This window comes from Rana temporaria, chromosome 8 (genome assembly GCF_905171775.1).
Source record: "Rana temporaria chromosome 8, aRanTem1.1, whole genome shotgun sequence".
NCBI classification, from domain to species: Eukaryota; Metazoa; Chordata; class Amphibia; order Anura; family Ranidae; genus Rana; species Rana temporaria.
Window position 1 is genome coordinate 138,481,907 of NC_053496.1, and position 20,562 is coordinate 138,502,468.

A 20,562-nucleotide genomic window follows, 5' to 3' on the forward strand; every position below is an offset into this window, starting at 1 on the left:
AAAATAACCCTTCTCCAAAGTTAAAACTTAAATTAGACAAGGCTGAACTGGAATTCGATTTATTTCTTACAGAATCAGCTGACAAAACAAAAACAAAAGATCTTGCCATAATTATTACATTAAGGCAAATAAACTCGACACCCATTTGGCCTATACACTTAAATCATACCAAAAACCCTCTAAACCAATACGCCTGAAGATTTCCAGAGATATTAATTCTAATGTCCCTGTGAAAATATTACAAAAGTTTAGATCAAACTTAGCGACATTATATTCACCTGAAAAGGAGCTGGATACCTCTAATGCCTTGTACACCTGACCGGTTTTCACGACGAGAAAACTGCCATTTTTTAGATTGGTCATGAAAAACGGTCGTGTGTATGCTCCCTAGCAAAAAAATTTAAACCAGCTCTCTTTTTTCTCGTCGTGTTTCCCGTCAGTTTTTTATCTCGTCGCGAAACGGTTGTGTGTATGCTTTTCCGAGGGGAAAAAAAACACATGCTCAGAATCAAGTATGCAGCCCAAAGGGTGGCACTATTTGAATGGAACTTCCCCTTTATAGTCCCGTTGTACGTGTTGTATGTCACCGCGCTTTGGTCGGGCGTTTTTTTTGCATGAACGTGTGTATGCAAGTCAGGCTGGAGAGGAATCACGTCGGGAAAAACATTGTTTTTTTTCCTGCCGAGAAAAATGGTCGTGTGTACGAGGCATTAGGCAGATTATTTTTTCTCCCATATCTCTCTTCCCTTATTTTCTCAAATACAAACAGAAGATCAGATCTTGGCCTATGAATTGCTCAATGCTATAAAAACTTTGAAACTTAATAAGAGACCTGGACCTAATGGGTTCTCTGCTCTCTATTTATTTTTTATTTTTGCAGAAACTTTATCTCCTGTTTTAGCCAATGCCTTTAGTTCCTTTCTCAAAGGTCACTTTGATAGTGATTACCGTATATGCATGCTTCCCAAACCCCACACAGATGATACAATTTGGTTGAATTATCATTCTATTTCTCTGTTGAACCTAGACATCAAGATTTTAGTAAGGCTCTTGCTACTAGATTGAATAGATTTAAAGGAAATCTTATACATCGTGACCAAGTAGGTATCATGCTTGTTCGGCAAGCCAGCGATAAAATTCATAGTGCGGTCCTTTTATCTCACTTTGCTAAAACATGTTGCATTACATCTTGTTTTCTCTCCTTATGACTTGCATACACAATCGGAATTTCCGTCGGGATAAACTCTGACTGATTTTTCCGACTGAATTCCGTTCAAGCTGTCTTTCATACACACTGTCACACCAAATTCAGACCGTCCAAAATGAGGTGACGCACAACACTACGACGAGCCAAGAAAAATGAAGCTCAATGCTTTCGAGCATGCGTCGACTTGATTCTGAGCATGCATGATTTTTTTCTCCGTCAGAGTTCCATACAGACGAACGGAATTTCCGATAGTATTTTTCTTCATCGGAATAAACGAGAACATATTCTCTTTCTAAGTCCGTCGGAATTTCCGATAGAAAAACTCCTATGGGGCACACACACAGTCGGAATATATGATGAAAAAAATCCGTCTGACTTTTTCCATCGGAAATTCCAATCGTGTGTACAAGGCATTAGACATTAAAAAAGAATTTGATTCTATATCACGGTATAGTATGCATTTTACTTTGCAGAAATGGGGCTTCGGCCCTCATTCCCTACAGTGGATCGATGCGTTATACAATCAACTCGAAGCATATATTAAATATGTGGCCTATAAATCTGATTCATTTATTACAGGAAGAGGCACAAGACAAGGGTGCCATCTTTCTCCTCTTCTATTTGCCCTGCTTATTGAACCATTATCCCAGAGAATTAGGACTGACCTTTCTATTACAGGTATAGCACTAGGTGGGTATCATCATAAGCTGTGTTTATTTGCTGATGATATTCTTCTATTCTTATACTCCCCATAAATCTCTAACCCAATCTTATGAACATTCAGGTCTTAAAGTTAATATGCAGAAATCAACAGCATTGAACATTTCATTATCTGATAAGGAAATTTGTACTGTCAAGGAGGCATTTCCTTTTAAATGGGCTACACACAGTCTCTCCTACTTAGGTATCCAGTTTACCGCAGATCACAAAGATCTATTTTCCACCAATTATCCAGCCTTATTGGAACAAACCACCAAAAGCTTATTGTCAAAATGGTCATCTATTCCACTTTCCTGTTTCGGGAAAATTATTGTATTCAAAATGACGTTCTCCCAATATCCATCCGGCATATTTTTTAAGAATTATGCAGCAGAGAGCGATACAATTCACTTGTGGACAGATTAAATCAAGATTTCCTAAAGATACCTTATTTCTCCCCAAAATGTGGGGTGGCTTGGTATTTCCTAATTTCTTGACATATTATAAGTTTGCTCAAGCTGCACAACTGTCAAAATATCAAGCTACTGCTGAAACCGTTTTTTGGGTTGCAATAGAAGCAATGGATTGTGACCCTTTCCTGATATCAAATATACTATGGTTACATCCAAAGTAACGTAAGACCCTTTTGAACCCTATCACTAAACATTCTTTAACAATATGGGATAGACACAGAACTATGTATGGGTTACAATCTTTACATAACCCACTCCTTTCATTCCACAAAAGTCAGGCCTTTTATTCGGCATGGACTTCCCCCATGACCTTCCAAGCTTGGTCAAAGGCAGGTATTTAATGCCTACACAATTTGGTTTCAGATTCATCAATCTTACCCTTTCCAGATATATGTAAATCCTGTATATATCCTCGATCTGAATTATTTTGTTATTTACTGTACAAATTACATTTTATTACACCCCCCTTTCTAAATACAAAGATTGCTATAACAAAACTAAAAGTTTTCAAAAACATTTGCTTTAAAGATCCACATTGTAGAGGAAGTATTTCAACACTCTATTCCCAGTTGCTCACTAAACTGGATGCATCCCCATCCTCATATGTGCCCAAATGGGCAGGTTATTTGGGTCGCACTATTGATTCAGCAGAATGGTCTGAGATATGGTCAATAACAAAATTGTCTTCATCAAATGTAACAGCAGTTGAGACTACATACAAAGTACTCACAGGTTGGTACTTAGTTCCAGCTAGAATTTCTAAATATGTTCCGGATTACTCAGGTTTTTACGGCTGTTCATAGCTGGGTACACATTTACACATTTGGTTGAAATGTACAGTGGTACAAGAATTTTGAAAATCTATTTTCATGCTTGCCTCAGCAATGTTCGAAAGCACTATGTCACCAGACCCGGCATTGGCCCTTCTAAACCTAAGACCGGAATTTATAGAACGAAAATAGTTTAAATATTTAATACAGCTCTTAACAGCCTAATCTCTGTTGCACGCAAAGATGGAAGCTTTAGATAAAAACAGTTTAAATCATGGATTAAACACTGCTTACCACCAGACTTCGAGGGCAAATACTTTTTACCATGGTAGATGATGATTTAATGTGCAGATATACCATTACCCTCTGGGAGTAACCTACCTTCGGGGACCCCCTATCTCTTCCTCTTCCTACTTGCTTTCTCTCCCCTCCTTGTTGTGAACCCTTCCCCTCCTCCTTTTCCCAATTACCATTTTAGGTAAACTCCACTATAGTTGGTTGACATACCATAATAATAATGGTGATAATAGACACCACATCAGCAGTAGATTAACCATATTGTTCTATTATTGAAGGAGCACCAGATATACTAGTGACTTAACATAAATATAAATATATATATATATATATATATATATATATATATATATTTATATATATATATATTGTATTATGTATATATTGTGGCGGTGGGACCCAGTGCGACCTTAAAGAATGTTGGTTTACGCCAGATTTTGGAGAGAAAGACACGCTACTGTAATTGCACAGCTATGTGTTGGGCTATTTAGTTCTGACCTGACTATGGCTCAGGGCCCCACTCAACAGACAGGAAGTCTGTTCCTGGGAGTCACATGGACTCCCATCCCTCTGAGAGGAGTCAGAAGCTGCATGGGTGCAGCCAGAGCACGCATTTCTGCAGGAGGCAGATGTCATTAGTGATTGAGCAGCAAGGCGCTGATCAGGAGTAAGCTAGGTGTGAGCTTAACTCTAGAAAGCTCTGTTTGTTCTGAGGAGCAGGACTACGGTCTAGGCTAATGGCCTGAAACAACCGGATGGCAAGAATGAAAGCCAGGAGGCTAAAGTGTTGAGTATGCAACATACAGTAATGGTGGAACTCCCTGCAAAGGCTACTGATGTATTTGTGAACTTTTTTGTGCTTTTAACTACTTGCCGATCAGCCGCCGCAGTTCTACGGCGGTAGGTCGGCTCCCCTGCGCGAGAGCCCGTAGCTCTACGTCGGCTCTCGAAGCGGCCACTAGGGGTGGTCCCTGACTCCCATGCGCATGCCCGGCGGGCGCGATCGCCACCGGCCACCCTCGATTGCTCGTTACAGAGCGAGGACCGGGAGCTGTGTGTGTAAACACACAGCTTCCGGTCCTGTCAGGGGTGAAATGCCTGATCGTCTGTTCATACAATGTATGAACAGCGATCAGTCATTTCCCCTAGTGAGGCCACCCCCCCTACAGTTAGAACACACCCAGGGAACATACTTAACCCCTTCCCCGCCCCCTAGTGTTAACCCCTTCCCTGTCAGTGGCATTTTTATAGTAATCCAATGCATTTTTATAGCACTGATCGCTCTAAAAATGCCAATGGTCCCAAAAATGTGTCAAAAGTGTCCGCCATAATGTCGCAGTACCGAAAAAAATCGCTGATCGCCGCCATTACTAGTAAAAAAAAAATATTAATAAAAATGCCATAAAACTACCCCCTATTTTGTAAATGCTATAACTTTTGCGCAAACCAATCAATAAACGTTTATTGCGATTTCTTTTTACGAAAAATGTAGAAGAATACTTATTGGCCTAAACTGAGGAAAAAAATCGTTTGTTTATAATTTTTGGAGGATATTTATTATAGCAAAAAGTAAAAAATATAAAAAAAAAATCAAAATTGTCGCTCTATTTTTGTTTATAGCGCAAAAACTAAAAACCGCAAAGGTCATCAAATACCACCAAAAGAAAGCTCTATTTGTGGGGAAAAAAAGGACGCCAATTTTGTTTGTGAGCCACGTCGCACGACCATGCAATTGTCAGTTAAAGCGACGCAGTGCCGAATCGCAAAAAGTGCTCTGGTCATTGACTAGCAATATGGTCCCGGGGTTAAGTGGTTAAATAAAGGTGGGCTACCAGGCCCTTAAAAATTCAGTTCTGGACTGGCGTACTCACTAAAAAGGCACCTACCACTGGAGTCTGATCAGCCCAATCTTACATATGGTGGAGGTATTGTTTTGGGCAGTTTTTGAAGATTTTCAGATCCTCGAATACTGAAAAAACAGTGAGTAGAAAGAAACTGTGTGTTTTGCAGCAATGCTGTGATGAGCAACCAATGTGAATGAAAAGTCAAAGTTTTCTGCGGTGAAATGCTGTTAGCTGTGTGTGGCAGCCAGGAGAACTCCATTGCGCAGGAGTTCAATTGATGGACTGTGTTGCATACAGGTGGTGTACCTGTGGAAGTGAGCTCAGCGTGGCCTGTGAAGATGTATCCACTTAGGAAGGTCCAGTGAATGGATGGTTCAAGCGGAATCGCAAAGAATGAAGTCTGCATGTGAAACTGTGCTGTTTGCAATTCTTGGAGACAGTACGCCAAAATGTTCCTGTGTTAAAAGGAACTGTTAAAAACCATTGTTGGCCTGATTGCAGAGATGGGGCGGTCAAAACGCAAAAAGGAAGCAATGTTTGCTGAGATGAGAGACAGAACCTTGTGGCTGGAGGGGTTGTCCAAGTGCCCTTTGTCCCAGGCTTCAGCAAAACAAAAGTATGAGAAGCCTGCTCTGAGTGTAAAGAGTGAGCAGATGGGTGCAGTTGCCCATAGCAACGCCTATGATATCAGGTCGATTGACCGCAAGACAAAGATATTGCCTACAGAGGGTCGTGGCAAGTTTAAAGCAACACCACTTCATAGAGAGAGAAGTCTACATGTGTGGGAGAGCCAGCAAAGTGCAGCTGGGAGAGCACCGTTTCCGTTAGCAACAGGAGATAATGTGCCAATGGGAAGACGGAGCTACAGGGAAGAGGTATACCACCATCCCCATAGACATATCAGTGAAATTCTGCATGTTGGGAGAGTGTCATCTCCCTTAGCAACAGGAGAAAGTCTCCAAACACCATGCCTGGAATGTGGTCAACTGGGGCATGGCATATTTTCTTGCCCTAGATTCTGGGGTGCAGCTGGAGGTAATGTTGCTGAGCAGAACACTTTATCTGTGGGCCAAGATTCATTTACAGATATGTTTGCAGTGACCCCTGGCAACAAGGAGTTTTCTGTTGTGTCTGCAGGGGGTGCTAAACAGTGGGAGATGCCTGCTGTGATTTCATCCTGTTGGCACCAGGGGGAGTTGGCCAGTAAATATGCAGCTGAGAGACCACACACTCAAATGAAGCCAGAGTTACCTGCTACACAGGATATGGTAAGACTGTTGTAGTTTGTGGGACTGATACAAGTGAAGTGGCAGTGTGTCCGGTGGGGAGATCTGCAGAAGGTATAAAAATGGACTTGCTGCAGTGTGCTACCCAGATCAGTGGGGAGACACATGTTAAAACCCTGCTTGCAGCAAGGTCAAGGACTGAAAAGGACATATGGACTCTCTGTGCACCTAAGGTAATCCAGCAGAGTGCTGGGAGAGATGTGCTAGGGGTGACCAAAACAGTTGGTGTGCCATGTTCCCTAGCGACAGTGACAGGTGCTGCAGAGTTGCCCAGGGAAACCTCCAGGGAGCCTGCAGTGGTGAGGCAACTGGTTTCCCAGGACAACTGTGAAGCCGCCCTAGTGGGAAGAAGAATTCCTTTGGAGAGGAAGGGTGGTGTGCTGAGTGGCACGCAGGGTTCCATGCATTATGACAAAAGACAACCTGATAGAGCTTGTAAAACTGCTATGTTTATGAATGCTGATGATGAAGATATTGCTGATGATACATGTATTTATGGCGATGTGTTCACTAGTAATGAGGAAAGGGGGATGTCTCCCTTGGCAACCAGAAGCAGAACCACAGTGTTGCCCATGGAAATCTTTGGGGGTCTCCAGATGTTGGAGCCAGAGATTGTCCAGGACAGCCCTGATATTGCTCTGGTTGAACAGACTGGGTCTACACCATGCAATGAGAGTTTGTGTGAGCAGTTCGTTTACCCAATGCATAATTCAGTTGGTAAGGGGTTAAGTCAGCTGGCCAAAGCTAAAGGTGCACAGCTGAGTGAATTGTCTAATGCTGATAATGTGATGCTTAATGAGGTAGGTGTGATCGCTAAGCAGGATATGCTTAGCGATGCTTAGATATTTCGCTTAGCAACAGTATATAAGGCTGCAGAGGTGTCCTTAGAAACCTCCAGGGAGCTCTGTGTGTTGGAGCCAGAGGTTGCCTGGGAGAACTGTGGTGTCGCTCTGATGGATAAAAGGGTACTTGACTTTGGTGATGAGAAAAATGGTAAAACTCAAATGTTTGAAATTACTTGTAGTGATAATGGGTTACTGCGGTCTGTCACTGCTGGCAGAAAAAGTCCTTATGAGTTTAATGAAGCGCCACCCGAGCAAAGTGGTGAAGCAATGTTATTGCAGCCTGCTGTGTTTAAAAATGTGTCTGCTGTGGAGCCACTCTGTCCTGTGTCTCCTTTGGCAGTTGGAGTAGTACTGCAAAGTACCTCTGATGGGAGCACAGAAAAAGTAGACTGGGTCAGATTGGCAACAAGTTTGTTGGCTTTAATGAAAGAAGGCTCAGTGGGTAACAGTGGGGTGGACACAATTTCTGCTATGCTAAATGGAGAGGCTGCAGGGCCTGTAGACACAGGTGCGTTGACTTTTGCAGAAGTTAAAGTGGTGGTTCCACCTATCTAACAACTTAACCTTAAACACAAGGGCATAGTTAGCCTAAAAACCGTTCGCCAAACAACATTTTTTAAAACGTTTGTTTACCTTTCTTTATGGTCTGTGAAGCAGGCACTTCCCGGTCTGTCTGAGTGAGGCTGGGCGTGTCTATTTCTTTCCAGCATAGGGCTTCAGAATGCCAGGAGCTAAGATTGAAACGTCCATCGCTGTATTTTATAAAGTTTACTTTCTGATGAATTAAGAATGCTAGCGCCTAGATTCCTGGGACGGGTGAGTACATTATTGTACATGTACTAAGCGGGAGAAAGGATTTTTTTTTTTTAAATGAATTTCGGGGGAACCACCCCTTTAACCCTCTCCAGTTGGATGGATCTGAAAAGGGCGCATACATAGCAGAGGTTTTGTCCACAGCAAAAGAGATGAGGAATGTTGAGCGTCAGGATGATAGGGTAATGGATAGCGATTTGGAGGGGCTCAGTGTTGCTGAAAGTCAGAGGATGAGATTTGTAGTGCTCAGGGGGAGCCGCAAGTTTTGTCAGTTGCCTCTGAGGTAGAGGTCTCTTTATGTGTCTCAGCCTCTCACGCCTTTGCAAATGAGGCCCTCCACATCGTTAGTAAAGGAAAAGTCCCTAGAGTTCTGTGTTTAGATGCGGCATGTCTAGAAATAACTGAGATGTTGTTGGAATTGGTGAAAATCTTTCCAATGTACACCTGCATGTATCCACAGCAGAGGTGCGACATGGTACTGCGTAGTACCAATCGGTGGACGCAGGAGGCAGGAGGTACAGGTGATGTTAAAGTGGAGCTCCGGCCGAAATTACACTTTTTAAATAAAAATACCCCTATAATATACAAGCTTAATGTATTATAGTAAAGTTAGTCTGTAAACTAAGGTCCGTTTTGTTAGGTTATTACAGCATTTTGAAACTTTATAAACTAGCATTAGACCGTGGCCATCTTAAGTGTGGGCATATGAAGCCAGACTGTATTACTTCCTGGATTTTAGCTTTTCAGATCTCGCACATGCTCAGTGCTGCACAAGCAGTGTAATAGGTTTCAGGTCAGGTTTCCACAGCAACGGCAGTGTCAGACGAAGTTGCCGCCCCTTATGCAAACCTCTCCTGAAATAACCCATTAAAAGTTGATATGTGGGGGGATAGGGATTGCCGATCGCTGAAAGTAAATGACATTAAAAATTGATAATAAAAGACAATGACATCTCCCACTAAAAGTTGGGGGGGGTTGCTGATCGCTGAATATAAATGGCAATAACATTGCCGTTAGAAGTTGATAACCCGGGGGGGGGTTGCAGATCGCTGAAAGTGAATGGAGAAATGACAATCAACCGCGGATCGCCAAATATAAATGACACTGACATCGCACATTAAAAGTTGATAAGCAGGGTCCTGTCGATCGCATATATATGACAACGACATCGCAATGACAACTTATAAAAGTTCATGCCAACGATCGCTGAAAGTAAATGAAAATCAATAGAAAGTGAATCAATCAATATGACAGCGCTCATTAAAAGTAGATAAGCTGGGGGTGCCACCGATCGCCGAATATAAAAAGACACGAGGTGCAGCTGGGCAGTGGGTGGTACATGGCGCACGTACTGTCTCACCCGCTAGACCTCATGTAAATGAAGGGCTCGGAACAGACATGGCAGTAGTCGGAATTTGGTCTATCACTCGCAGAGAGGTTCAGTTTGAGGTACCCGGAGACACTTTGATAGGAAATAACAGTGATGGTAACTGTACCGAAAAAGTGTATGTGAGGCACTGTAGAGCACTGTCAGACAACTCTGAGCTATTGGTTGAGGTACCAATGGACACAGAAATGGTTAAAGAGATTGGTGTGGAAATATATGCATTGGTAGGACAATTGCTATTGGAGTGTTGGACAACAGGGGGCGATGTGAAACTGCGGGACTGTCCCATAGGGAATAACTGCTTTCCTGTAGGTGGTCCCTCCATAGACACTGTCCTAGCAAACAAGGGGACAAGAGGTCCCAATGACAATATTAAGTTGAATAACCCCTTGTGAAACATTGCTATTGAGGTTAAACACAAGGATGTGGTGTTGATCTCAGATGGTTTGGTTGCCAAAGGTAACTACACAGGGGTTAGTGAACCTGAGAAACAAATGTTGTTAGTTAATGTTGTATCAGGTAGTGAGAGGGGTTTGTCCCTGACAGATTTCATGGAAGTGGGTCCCCAACAGTGCCGGGAGAGTAGGTCTGTGGGAGAAAAAAGAAGGATCCTGAGGCCAGAACGTAGAAGGGATAGAGAGATTAGTGGGAGCCCACGGTTCAGAAAGACTTGCTGGTAAAAGCACACCCAGAAGAAGATGTGGGTGGAGTGCCCCTTTAGAGAAAAAGTTGGGCAGATTAGGACTCCTGCTGCTGATAGTTGGCATAGAGGCGCCGAGGTGAAGTGCTGGTGGAAACATACCCGGAAAAAGAAATGGGCCTACGCAAATAATGGCTGGCACAGAGGTGTCTCATTTATGATGAGGATGTGGATGCAGGCGCAGACGAACGCTGTCCTCACCCGCATTGCCCTTGCGTTAGAGGGCAGGCAGCCAGCATCTGCCAGGAGTGACACAAGAGGGGATGATCCTCCTCCTGATGCCCCCCCACCCGAAGCTCCCCCCAGACAACTGAGGAGTCGGAGCCATGGCCCACGACAGAGCAAATGAGTGCTCTTTTTTTTTTTTTGGTTTGCTCAGATGATGAGCTTTTTTTTTTGGAGATACGTGCATAAATGTATGTGCCGTCCTCCAGTAAGGACATGCCATGTCGGCCAATGGCATGATCCTTTTTTTTTTTGTAGTGACTGCACACGGTCAGTAGTGCAGGCTACAGTGTGACTGGTGTGTGAACGTGGGTGACATTCCTGCCAGCAAGGTGTGTCACCTTGGGTCGTCGGGGAGAGGTTATCCCCATGACCGTGTGAATGTGGTATGAATGGACAGCTACATCCTTGGTGCCTTGGTGTGGCGTTGCTGCTCCCAAGTCCTGCACGGTGGACTTTGGCTAAACCAATGTGAAGTGGATGTGGTGTGTGTGACCTAGGGACCACAGATGGCAAGTCACTTTTTTTTTTTTTTTTTTTAAACAAAAAAAGTTTATGATATTTTTTAATTTATTTTTTTATTCTTTTTAGTTCCTTTTTTTATATATATATATTTTTCTTTATTTTGTCTTTCTCAATTTGCGGCAATACCCCCCAGGCCCATGCCTGAAGCTGTGTAAGGGGCCCCATAATTCCTGATGGCGGCCCTTCCTGGCATGTTGGCATACAGATGTGTTGTCCTGCAAGTGTGGTTGCTCAGCTTGTCCGTAACGTGCACAGGTCAGCTGACCTGTGCACGTCTGGTGCTGAGTTACACCTGCTTTATGGGGAATGACTTTAGGCCGGACGTTGAACTTGCGCGCACCGCGCGTAGCCTGTGTCGGGCGCACGTACATTCGTGAATCGTCCGTATCTCCCTCATTTGCATATTTGAATAAAAAATATGCGCCCACGATACGCCGGCATATACAAGTTACGTCGGTCGGATGAAGCCTATTTTCAGGCGTATCTAGTTTTGTGGGCATGGCGCATATATACGACAGCGCATATTTACACTTACGTGGCGTATATCGAGATACGTCGGCGTAAGTGCTTTGTGAATCCGGGCCTATGTGTTTAGCATTAGACATGTGCAATTCGTTTAGTTCCTAATTCATTTTTTAACGAATTTGAACAAATTAGTTAATTCCGAAACTTCAGAATTTTTCAATTTCAGAATTTTCAGATTTTCGGATTTTCGAATTTACGAATTCTCGAATTTACGAAATTTCAAATTTCCAAAATTTCGAATTTCCCAAATTCGGAAATGTGAAAATTAGACATTTCGAAAATTTTGAATTTGAAAATTCAAAAATCGTAAATTTGAAAATTCAGAATTTGACAATTTGAAAATTCGAAAATCCGAGATTCAGAATTTTTGAATTTCCGAATTTTCTAAAAAAGCAGGTCTGGTATGGATTTTAACCACTTAAGCCCCGGACCAATATGCAGCCTAAAGACCCAAGGTGTTTTTACAGTTCGGGACTGCGTCGCTTTAACAGACAATTGCGCGGTCGTGCGACGTGGCTCCCAAACAAAATTGGCGTCCTTTTTTCCCCACAAATAGAGCTTTCTTTTGGTGGTCTTTGATCACATCTGCGGTTTTTAGTTTTTGCGCTATAAACAAAAATAGAGCGACAATTTTGAAAAAAATTCAATATTTTTTACTTTTTGCTATAATAAATATCCCCCAAAAACATATATAAAAAAAAATTTCCCTCAGTTTAGGCCGATACGTATTCTCCGACCTATTTTTAGTAAAAAAAATCGCAATAAGCGTTTATCGATTGGTTTGCGCAAAATGTATAGCGTTTACAAAATAGGGGATAGTTTTATTGCATTTTTATTATTATTTTTTTTTTTACTACTAATGGCGGCGATCAGCGATTTTTTTTCGTGACTGCGACATTATGGCGGACACTTCGGACAATTTTGACACATTTTTGGGACCATTGTCATTTTCACAGCAAAAAATGCATTTAAATTGCATTCTTTATTGTGAAAATGACAGTTGCAGTTTGGGAGTTAACCACAGGTGGCGCTGTAGGAGTTAGGGTGCACCTAGTGTGTGTTTACAACTGTAGGGGGGTGTGGCTGTAGGACTGACGTCATCGATTGTGTCTCCCCTATAAAGGGGATGACACGATCGATGCGCCGCCATAGTGAAGCACGGGGAAGCCGTGTTTACATACGACTCTCCCCGTTCTTCAGCTCCGGGGAGCGATCGCGACGGAGCGGCTATAAACAAATAGCCGCGCCGTGGTCCCGGATCGCTCCCCGAGCGAACCCGACCGCCGCATGTAGCGGGGGGGGTCCCGATCGGACCCCCCACCCGCTAATAGGCAAGGACGTACATTAACGCCCATGTGCCTGTACGTGCCATATTGTGGACGTACATTTACATGCGGAGGTCGGGAAGTGGTTAAGGGGAACCCCACACCAAAATAAAAAATAAAATGGCGTACCAGGCCACATTCCCCCAACATGGGGAGGATGTCCCCATGTTGATGGGGACAAGGGCCTCATCCCCACAGCACTTGCCCAGTGGTTTTGGGGGTCTGCGGGCAGGGGGCTTATCGAAATCAGGAAGCCCCCTTTAACAAAGGGTGTGGGGTTCCCCTTAAAATCTATACCAGACCTGAAGGGTCTGGTATGGATTTTTGGGGGAACCCCATGCCATTTGAAAAAAAAATGGCGCGGGGTTCCCCTTAAAGCGGGGGTTCACCCGAATAAAAAAAATTTAACATTAGATTGAGGCTAATTACTGGAGGCAGAATCGGGTGTTTTTTTTAAATCAATGCAGTACTTACCGTTTTAGAGATAGATGTTCTCCGCCGCTTCCGGGTATGGTCTTCGGGACTGGGCGTTCCTATTTGATTGACAGCCTTCCGACGGTCGCATACAGCGCGTCATGAGTTGCCGAATGTTGGTGCGGCTCTATACGGCGCCTGCGCACAGACGTTCGGCTACTTTCGGAAACTGGTGACGCGCTGTATACGACGGTCGGAAGGCTGTCAATCAAATAGGAACGCGGTAAGTACTGCATTGATTTTAAACAAAACACCCGATTCTGCCTCCAGTAATTAGCCTCAATCTAATGTTAAAAATAGATTTTTTTGGGTGAACCTCCACTTTAATATCCATACCAGACCTGAATGGACTAATATGGAATTTGGGGGGACCCCCACGCTTTTTTTTTATTTTTATCAATGACTTTGATCTGTATTGCTGGGAGCCGACAATTCATGAATAGCCGTGAGTAAATTTCCTTTAGAAATTACATTTTGTGCAGGGACAGTTCTAAACACGGGAAACATGCGCTACTTTACAGGCATACTATATACAGCCCCCAGGTACGAAATTTAACGTAATATTTCACTTTTATTGTTTCACTTTAAGCATTATTAAAATCACTGTTCCCCAAAAAAATGCAGTTTTTAAAACTTTTTTTTGCATTGATAAAAGTCCCCTGGGGCAGGACCCGGGTCCCCAGACCCTTTTTATGACAATAACTTGCATATTAACCTTTAAAGTTAACACTTTTGATTTCTCCCATAGACTTTTAAAGGGTGTTCTGCGGCTTTTCGAATTTGCCGCGAACACCTCAAATTGTTTGCTGTTCGCCGAACAGGCGAACTGGTAATGTTTAAGTCGAACTCATGTTTGACTCGAACATAAAGCTCATCCCTAGTCCCTAGTGCTTTGTCCAGTGCCCTGCACTTTTATATTATATACTGTATACCTTTTTTCTGCCTGGAAACCTGAGAACGTCCATGGCATCCAAAAAGTGTCCCCTTACGTCAAAAGCGGTTTTAGACCAGCTAGAAAACAGCGATAGTATATTAGAATCACCTGCAGAATTGAGCGATTGTGATTTGTGTGGAAATTTGTCATTAGACACTGAAAGTGACGACAACAACGATTCTGCTGTTTTTGATTGATTACATTATTGAATACATTTTATTATTATTATATTTTTTTATAATTTTTTATTATATTATAATTTATGATTTTGTGTTTCAAACTTTATCATACCCGGGATGTCTACTAGACCCTTGTTTGGACAGATTTAAGTGAGTTATTCCTAAGAATTACAGGCCTACAATATAAAACAACAAATTTCTATGCAAAACAATGTACTGCTTTGAGATTCAAAAATCTGACATAATCATACCTCCAGGGAGGTTAAATTAGTTTGAGGTTCTCTTTCAAATGGCTGCATGTACAAAACTGAAAAGCCCTCTCTAACCACTTGCCGACCTGCTCACGTACATTTACTGCGGCAGGTCGGCTCTCCTGCGCGAACTGACATACCTGTACGTCGGTCCATGCATATGAAATTGCGGGCGCTCTAGTCGGGCGGACTCGATGTCTGTTGGCTGCCCGCGACCGTCATGCACAGAGGCAGAATGGGGATCTGCCTTTGCAAACAAGGCGATTCCCTGCTCTGCCAGATGACATGACAGAGATCTACTGTTCCCAGTGATCGGAAACAGTGATCTCTGTCATGTCCCAGTAAGCCCATCCCCCCTACAGTTATAACATACCCAGGGAACACAATTAAGCCCTTGATCACCCCCCAGTGTTAACCTCTTCCCTGCCAATGTCATTTATACATTGATCAGTGCATTTTTAAAGCACTGATCAAAAATGGCCTGGTCATTAAGGGGGCAAATCCTTCCGGAGCTGAAGTGGTTAAATATGTCCTTCTAGTATGTCTTGCAGTCATCGAGATGATGTAATTTAAGGAGGAATGGTCACATTTTTGGTTTACTATTTATTAAAAAATACAACAGCAAACCAAAATGCATTAACGGGCTGGGTCAATTTTTATTAATACATAATTTTTAATACCAAACTATATGTAGAATAAGAATTATTTAAAACAAAAATAAATACAAAATGTCAGTAAACATATTCATTCCATGTTATATATTCACTGTTTTTTCTTTACCAGATGTATCTACCAGATGTCAGTGCATAGCATCTTTGAAATTTGTGCCCCCAAGGAAATTTCAAAACATTGAAGTGATACCACAAAGATCATCTTGTGACCAATTAGAAATTATGTGAGTCCATATAATGATTACAACGGATACAGCATTTGTTTAGGAGCACTGTAAGACTTTTTGCTAAGCATGTAGCAATGCAAAGTGCACCAACACAATTGAACCAGCTGTGAAATCTGAATATCGTGCCTATTCAGCCACTTGGCAATTTTCACATTTTATTGTGATAGAATATTGAATCACAGTAGATTTTTTTTTTTTTTTTTTTTTTTTTAACACTGATCAACAGAAATGTACTCTGTGTTGTAAAAGTTAAAACAAATCTCTGCAAAAGTCATCATTGATGCAACAAATCCTTTTCCACAGTCACATGATTAAATTGTGATCACCTGTGTGCAGTCAAGGAATTTCAAGTGACTGTAAGACCCCTTTCGCTCTAAGGCGCTTTACAGGTGATATAGCGTTAAAAATAGCACCCACAAAGTGCCTGTAAAACCGCCTCTCCTGTCACTCCTATGTGAAAGCCCAAGGGCTTTCACACTGCAGCGGGGCACTGTCAGGACGTCAACAAAAGGCCTGCAAGCAGCTTCTTTGAGGCACTTTAAGATGTGTTTAATTGTGTTGGTTCATGGCATGTGGACAATGGTCTGGACTGGAGACATCTCTCTGCAGGGGATGTGTAAGGAGGGGTGGCTTGTTTTGTGATTGAGGGGTTAAGGGCTGGTTATGGTGAATTTGCAGACTGTGGGTGTGTTTGGAGGACAGAAGACACAGGTCTGGCGGATGTGCCCACCTGGGGTATCCGAGATCCTTCACAAAAATGAAAAATCAAAAGTGCTAATTTTAAAGGTTTATATGCAAGTTATTGTCATAAAACGTGTATCTATGCAAAAACAAAGTTTTAAAAATGGCCCTTTTTTCAGGAGCAGTGATTTTAATAATGCTTAAAGTAAAACAATAAAAATTAAATATTCCTTTAAATATCGTGCCTGGGGGGGACTTAGTATGCCTGTAAAGTAGCACATTTGTTCCTGTGTTTAGAACAGTACCACAGCAAAATGACATTTCTAAAGGAAAAAAATTGGATTTTCCATGGAAATCTTGATAAGTGGGTTATGTTCCTGTTCACAGGAGAGGACTAGGCAGAAACATGTTAGATAATTAAATACATGTTACTTTAACAGAGTTGAACAGCCCCGCCCAGGGGGCGGTCCCTCCGGGACATAACCATCCTCCCTGCAGCATGCAGCCTCATTTTGTAACAAGCAGTACAAACCTAAAAAGGAGGGGTGGGTGTTGTGTCCGTCCATGGACGACAGAGAAAAGGATTTTACGGCGAGTACAAAAAATCCTATTTTCTCTTATCCATGGACGGACACAGCTCCTTAAATCTTGACAATTGGGACGTCCCCAAGCAGTGTCAAAAACGAGGGGTGGGAACAGTATCAGTAAAAAACTATTTAACTTCACCCCAAAACAAGCAGAGCTCCTCAACGGAGGAAAAAATGTGAAAAAATTTGAACGGACGACCAAGTCGCCACCTTGCGCACCTGTGAGACAGACACTTGATGTCGGAAAACCCAGGAAGCACCAATTGCCCTGGTCAAAAATGCCATGACCAGAAAAGGGGGCGTCCGCCCCCTAAGAGCATAAGCCTGTATGACAGTCTGCCTGATCCACTGAGAAATGGTGGCCAACGAGACCGCCAGGCCCTTTTGTGGACCAGATATCGACACAAAAAGTGAGTCAGACCTCCGAAACGGAGGTACACCCGCAAAGCACGTACCCTATCTAAAGTATGAAGTGCAACCTCATTAGGATGCGCCGGCCAAGAACATAAGGATGGAAGAACAATGTCCTCATTCAGCTGAAAGGCCGAAATCACCTTTGGAAGAAAGGAAGGTCGTGGGCGCACCACCGCCTAAGGCCTTGTACACACAGGCAAACATGTCCACTGAAAACGGTCCGCCGTACCGTTTTCAGCGGACATGCCCGCCCGGAGATTTTTGTATGATGGCTGTACACACCATCATACAGAAATGAGAGACAATCCGCGCGGACAGACAGCGCGGTGACGTGTTCGCGCCGTCGCCGCGACGATGACGCGGCGACGTGCGCGACGCTGAAAGGTCAATGCTTCCACTCATGCGTCAAAGTCATTCGACGCATGCGAGGGATGGCGGTCGCTCGGACATGTACGGTAAGTCTGTACAGACGACCGAACATGTCCGACGGACAGGATTCCAGCGGGCATGTTTCTAAGCAAGTTTAGAAACATTTGTCCGCTCGAAAACGGTCTGGCGGGCAAATGTACGCTGGAATCCTGTCCGATCGGCCGTACACACGACCGAACATGTCTGCTGAAACTGGTCCGCGGACCAGTTTCAGCAGACATGTTCGGTCGTGTGTACGGGGCCTTATCCTTATAGAGGATCAAGTATGGTGACTTGCAGGACAAGGCTGCCAACTCAGAAAGGCTTCTGACAGAAGTAATGGCCACCAAAAAGCCACCTTTTGAGATAGTGTCAAGAGAGGAATATTTCTGATGTTTTCAAAGGGAGGTTCCTGCTGAACCGAGAGCACCAGAGTCAAAACCCATGGGGGGGTGGGTCAAGAGGGGGGAAGTTTATGATGAAACCCCTTGCACAAAGGTACCCATCAGAGAATGGGCCGCCAAAGGCCAATGAAAAAAACACAGCCAAAGCTGAAAACTGCCCCTAAACAGTGCTTAAGGAAAGTTTTTGATCCACTCCAAGCTGTAAAAATCGCAGGACCCTGGACATTGAGTATGTCCATGGACGCCGCCCCATCTTTTTGCACAAAGAGATGTAGGCCTTCCAGGTGCGATGGTAGATCTTCCTGGAAGAAGACTTCCGTGCCCTCAGCATGGTTGAAATGACCGAGCTGGAAAGACCCCATTCTCTTAAAACCTGGCCTTCAATAGCCAAGCCGATAAAACCAGCGACTGTAAAGCAGGATGAAGTATAGGACCTTGAGACAGAAGGCATTGGCAACCGCCAGGGTACATCCGTCTCCAGGCACACGAGATTGGCGTACCAAGGACACCGAGGCCAATCTGTAGCGATTAGAATCATCGGGATCCCCTCGGCCTCCACTCTGCTGAGCAGCCAAAGAAGCAACTTCAATGGGGAAAGGCATAAAGTAGCCGATACTGACCCCACAGGGCCACCAATGCGTCTGCACAGGGATCTCTAGACCTGGCCACGAACCCCGACACCTTTCAGGTGAAACGAGAGGCCAGGAGATCCATGCCCTGTGAGCCTCACCTCCTGTTGAAACACCTCCAAGTGCAAAGACCAGTCGCCCTGGTCCAGCATCTGGCGACTCAGGTAGTCCACCTCCCAGTTTTCCCTGATGGTTGACATAAGCCACAGCCGAGGCGTTGTCCGACAAAATCCCAATCCGGCGACATTGTAACCTCCACGATCACCAGGAGAGGCGTAGCTTGATCGCCTAGAGTTCTAGGACATTGAACGGCAGACGGGATTCCACTAGAGTTCATCGAGCCTGGGCCGACTTGACCCCCCAGATGCCCCCCCAACTCGTGAGGCTGGCGTCCATCGTAATCACCGTCCACTGGAAGGGAAGAAACGACTTCCCGGACCAAAGAGCCGGGGATCTTAGCCACCAATTCAGAGAGACCCTGACTAGGTGGCTTAACTGAATCTGATGATCCAGAGACTATGGGCTAGATTCAGAAAGATCTGCCTATCTTTAGGCAGGCATAGCGTATCTCAGATACACTACGCTGCCGTAACTTAGAGCGTCAGGTCCTGTATTCAGAAAGAACTTGCGCTCTAAGTTACGGCGGCGTAGTGTAAATGGGCCGGCGTAAGCCCGCCTAATTCAAATTGTCCAGGCAGTGGGCGTGTTGTATTAAAATGAGCCTTGACCCCATGTAATTGACGTTCCTAACGAAAGGCGCATGCGCCGTCCGTGAACGTATCCCAGTGCGCATGCTCGAAATCACGTCGCAAATAGTCAATGCTTTTGACGTGAACGTAACTTACGCACAGCCCTATTCGCGTACGACTTACGCAAACGACGTAAACGAGGGAAAATTCAACGCTGTCCCAACGTCCATACTTAACATTGGCTACGCCTCATATAGCAGGGGTAACTTTACGCCGGGAAAAGCCTTACGTAAACGACGCAAAAAAATCTGCCGGGCGCACGTACGTTTCTGATTCGGCGTATCTAGCTCATTTGCATATTCTACGCGGAAATCAATGGAAGCGCCACCTAGCGTCCAGCGTAAATATGCACCACCACCGAATGAATGGATTCAATGCAGAACTTCCTTACTCTGACAAAGGCATTTAGGGCTTTGAGGTCCAAATTGGACAGACCCTGTCCTTCTTTGGGACCATAAACAGATTAGAATAAAATCCCTGAAACCTCTCGTCCTGTGGAACGGGTAAAATTACCCCGCAACTTAGCAAGTCCTGCACTGCCCCTAGCAGGGCAGACCGATGAGCCGGAAGGAGAGGGAGACTTGAGGGAAAGAATCTGTTCGGTGGATAGGAAAGAAACTCTATCTTGTACTGCGAAGAGACCACCTCGCAGACCCACTGGTCGGAGAGCAGGGAGGTTCACCGAGCTGTGAACCTGCGAAGCCGTCCCCCCACCCATGAGTCGGGCGGGGGCAAGGCTTCATGCATTGGTGGGTTTGGGTGCCGGTTTGTTCGGCTTACGCACCCAGGGATGTTTCTGTCCCCCATCTGAGCCCTTGTCGTCCTGGGAGGGTTTACCCGCGGGCCCTGACTGACGAAAATATTGCTTCTAAGTGAGGGACGAGATTAGGGTGTTTACCATATTGGAGAAGGTCTGGGAGTGGGCGGAGGGCGGTTGAGGAGTTCAGGCTCCAGCAGGCCCAACTTGACCAATAACTCCTTACCCTCTATCACGTTATAGACAGCGTAGGTGGAGCCATTGTGTGGGACACTG

General features: G+C 44.2%; 2 protein-coding genes across 5 annotated transcripts in view; one reads left to right on the forward strand and one right to left on the reverse strand.

Annotated features, from left to right (window-relative positions):
• Window positions 1-20,562, reverse strand: part of RASSF4 (Ras association domain family member 4) — a 283,607-nt gene that overhangs the window by 166,344 nt on the left and 96,701 nt on the right. The window lies entirely within an intron of this gene.
• The window catches only part of LOC120909115 (C-X-C motif chemokine 13-like), a 39,789-nt gene that overhangs the window by 5,250 nt on the left and 13,977 nt on the right, over window positions 1-20,562 (forward strand). For both annotated transcript variants that reach the window (XM_040320776.1, XM_040320777.1), the window contains exon 2: window positions 15,543-15,654. In XM_040320776.1, the coding sequence (XP_040176710.1) occupies window positions 15,543-15,654 (112 nt within the window). The remainder of the gene's footprint in view (window positions 1-15,542; window positions 15,655-20,562) is intronic.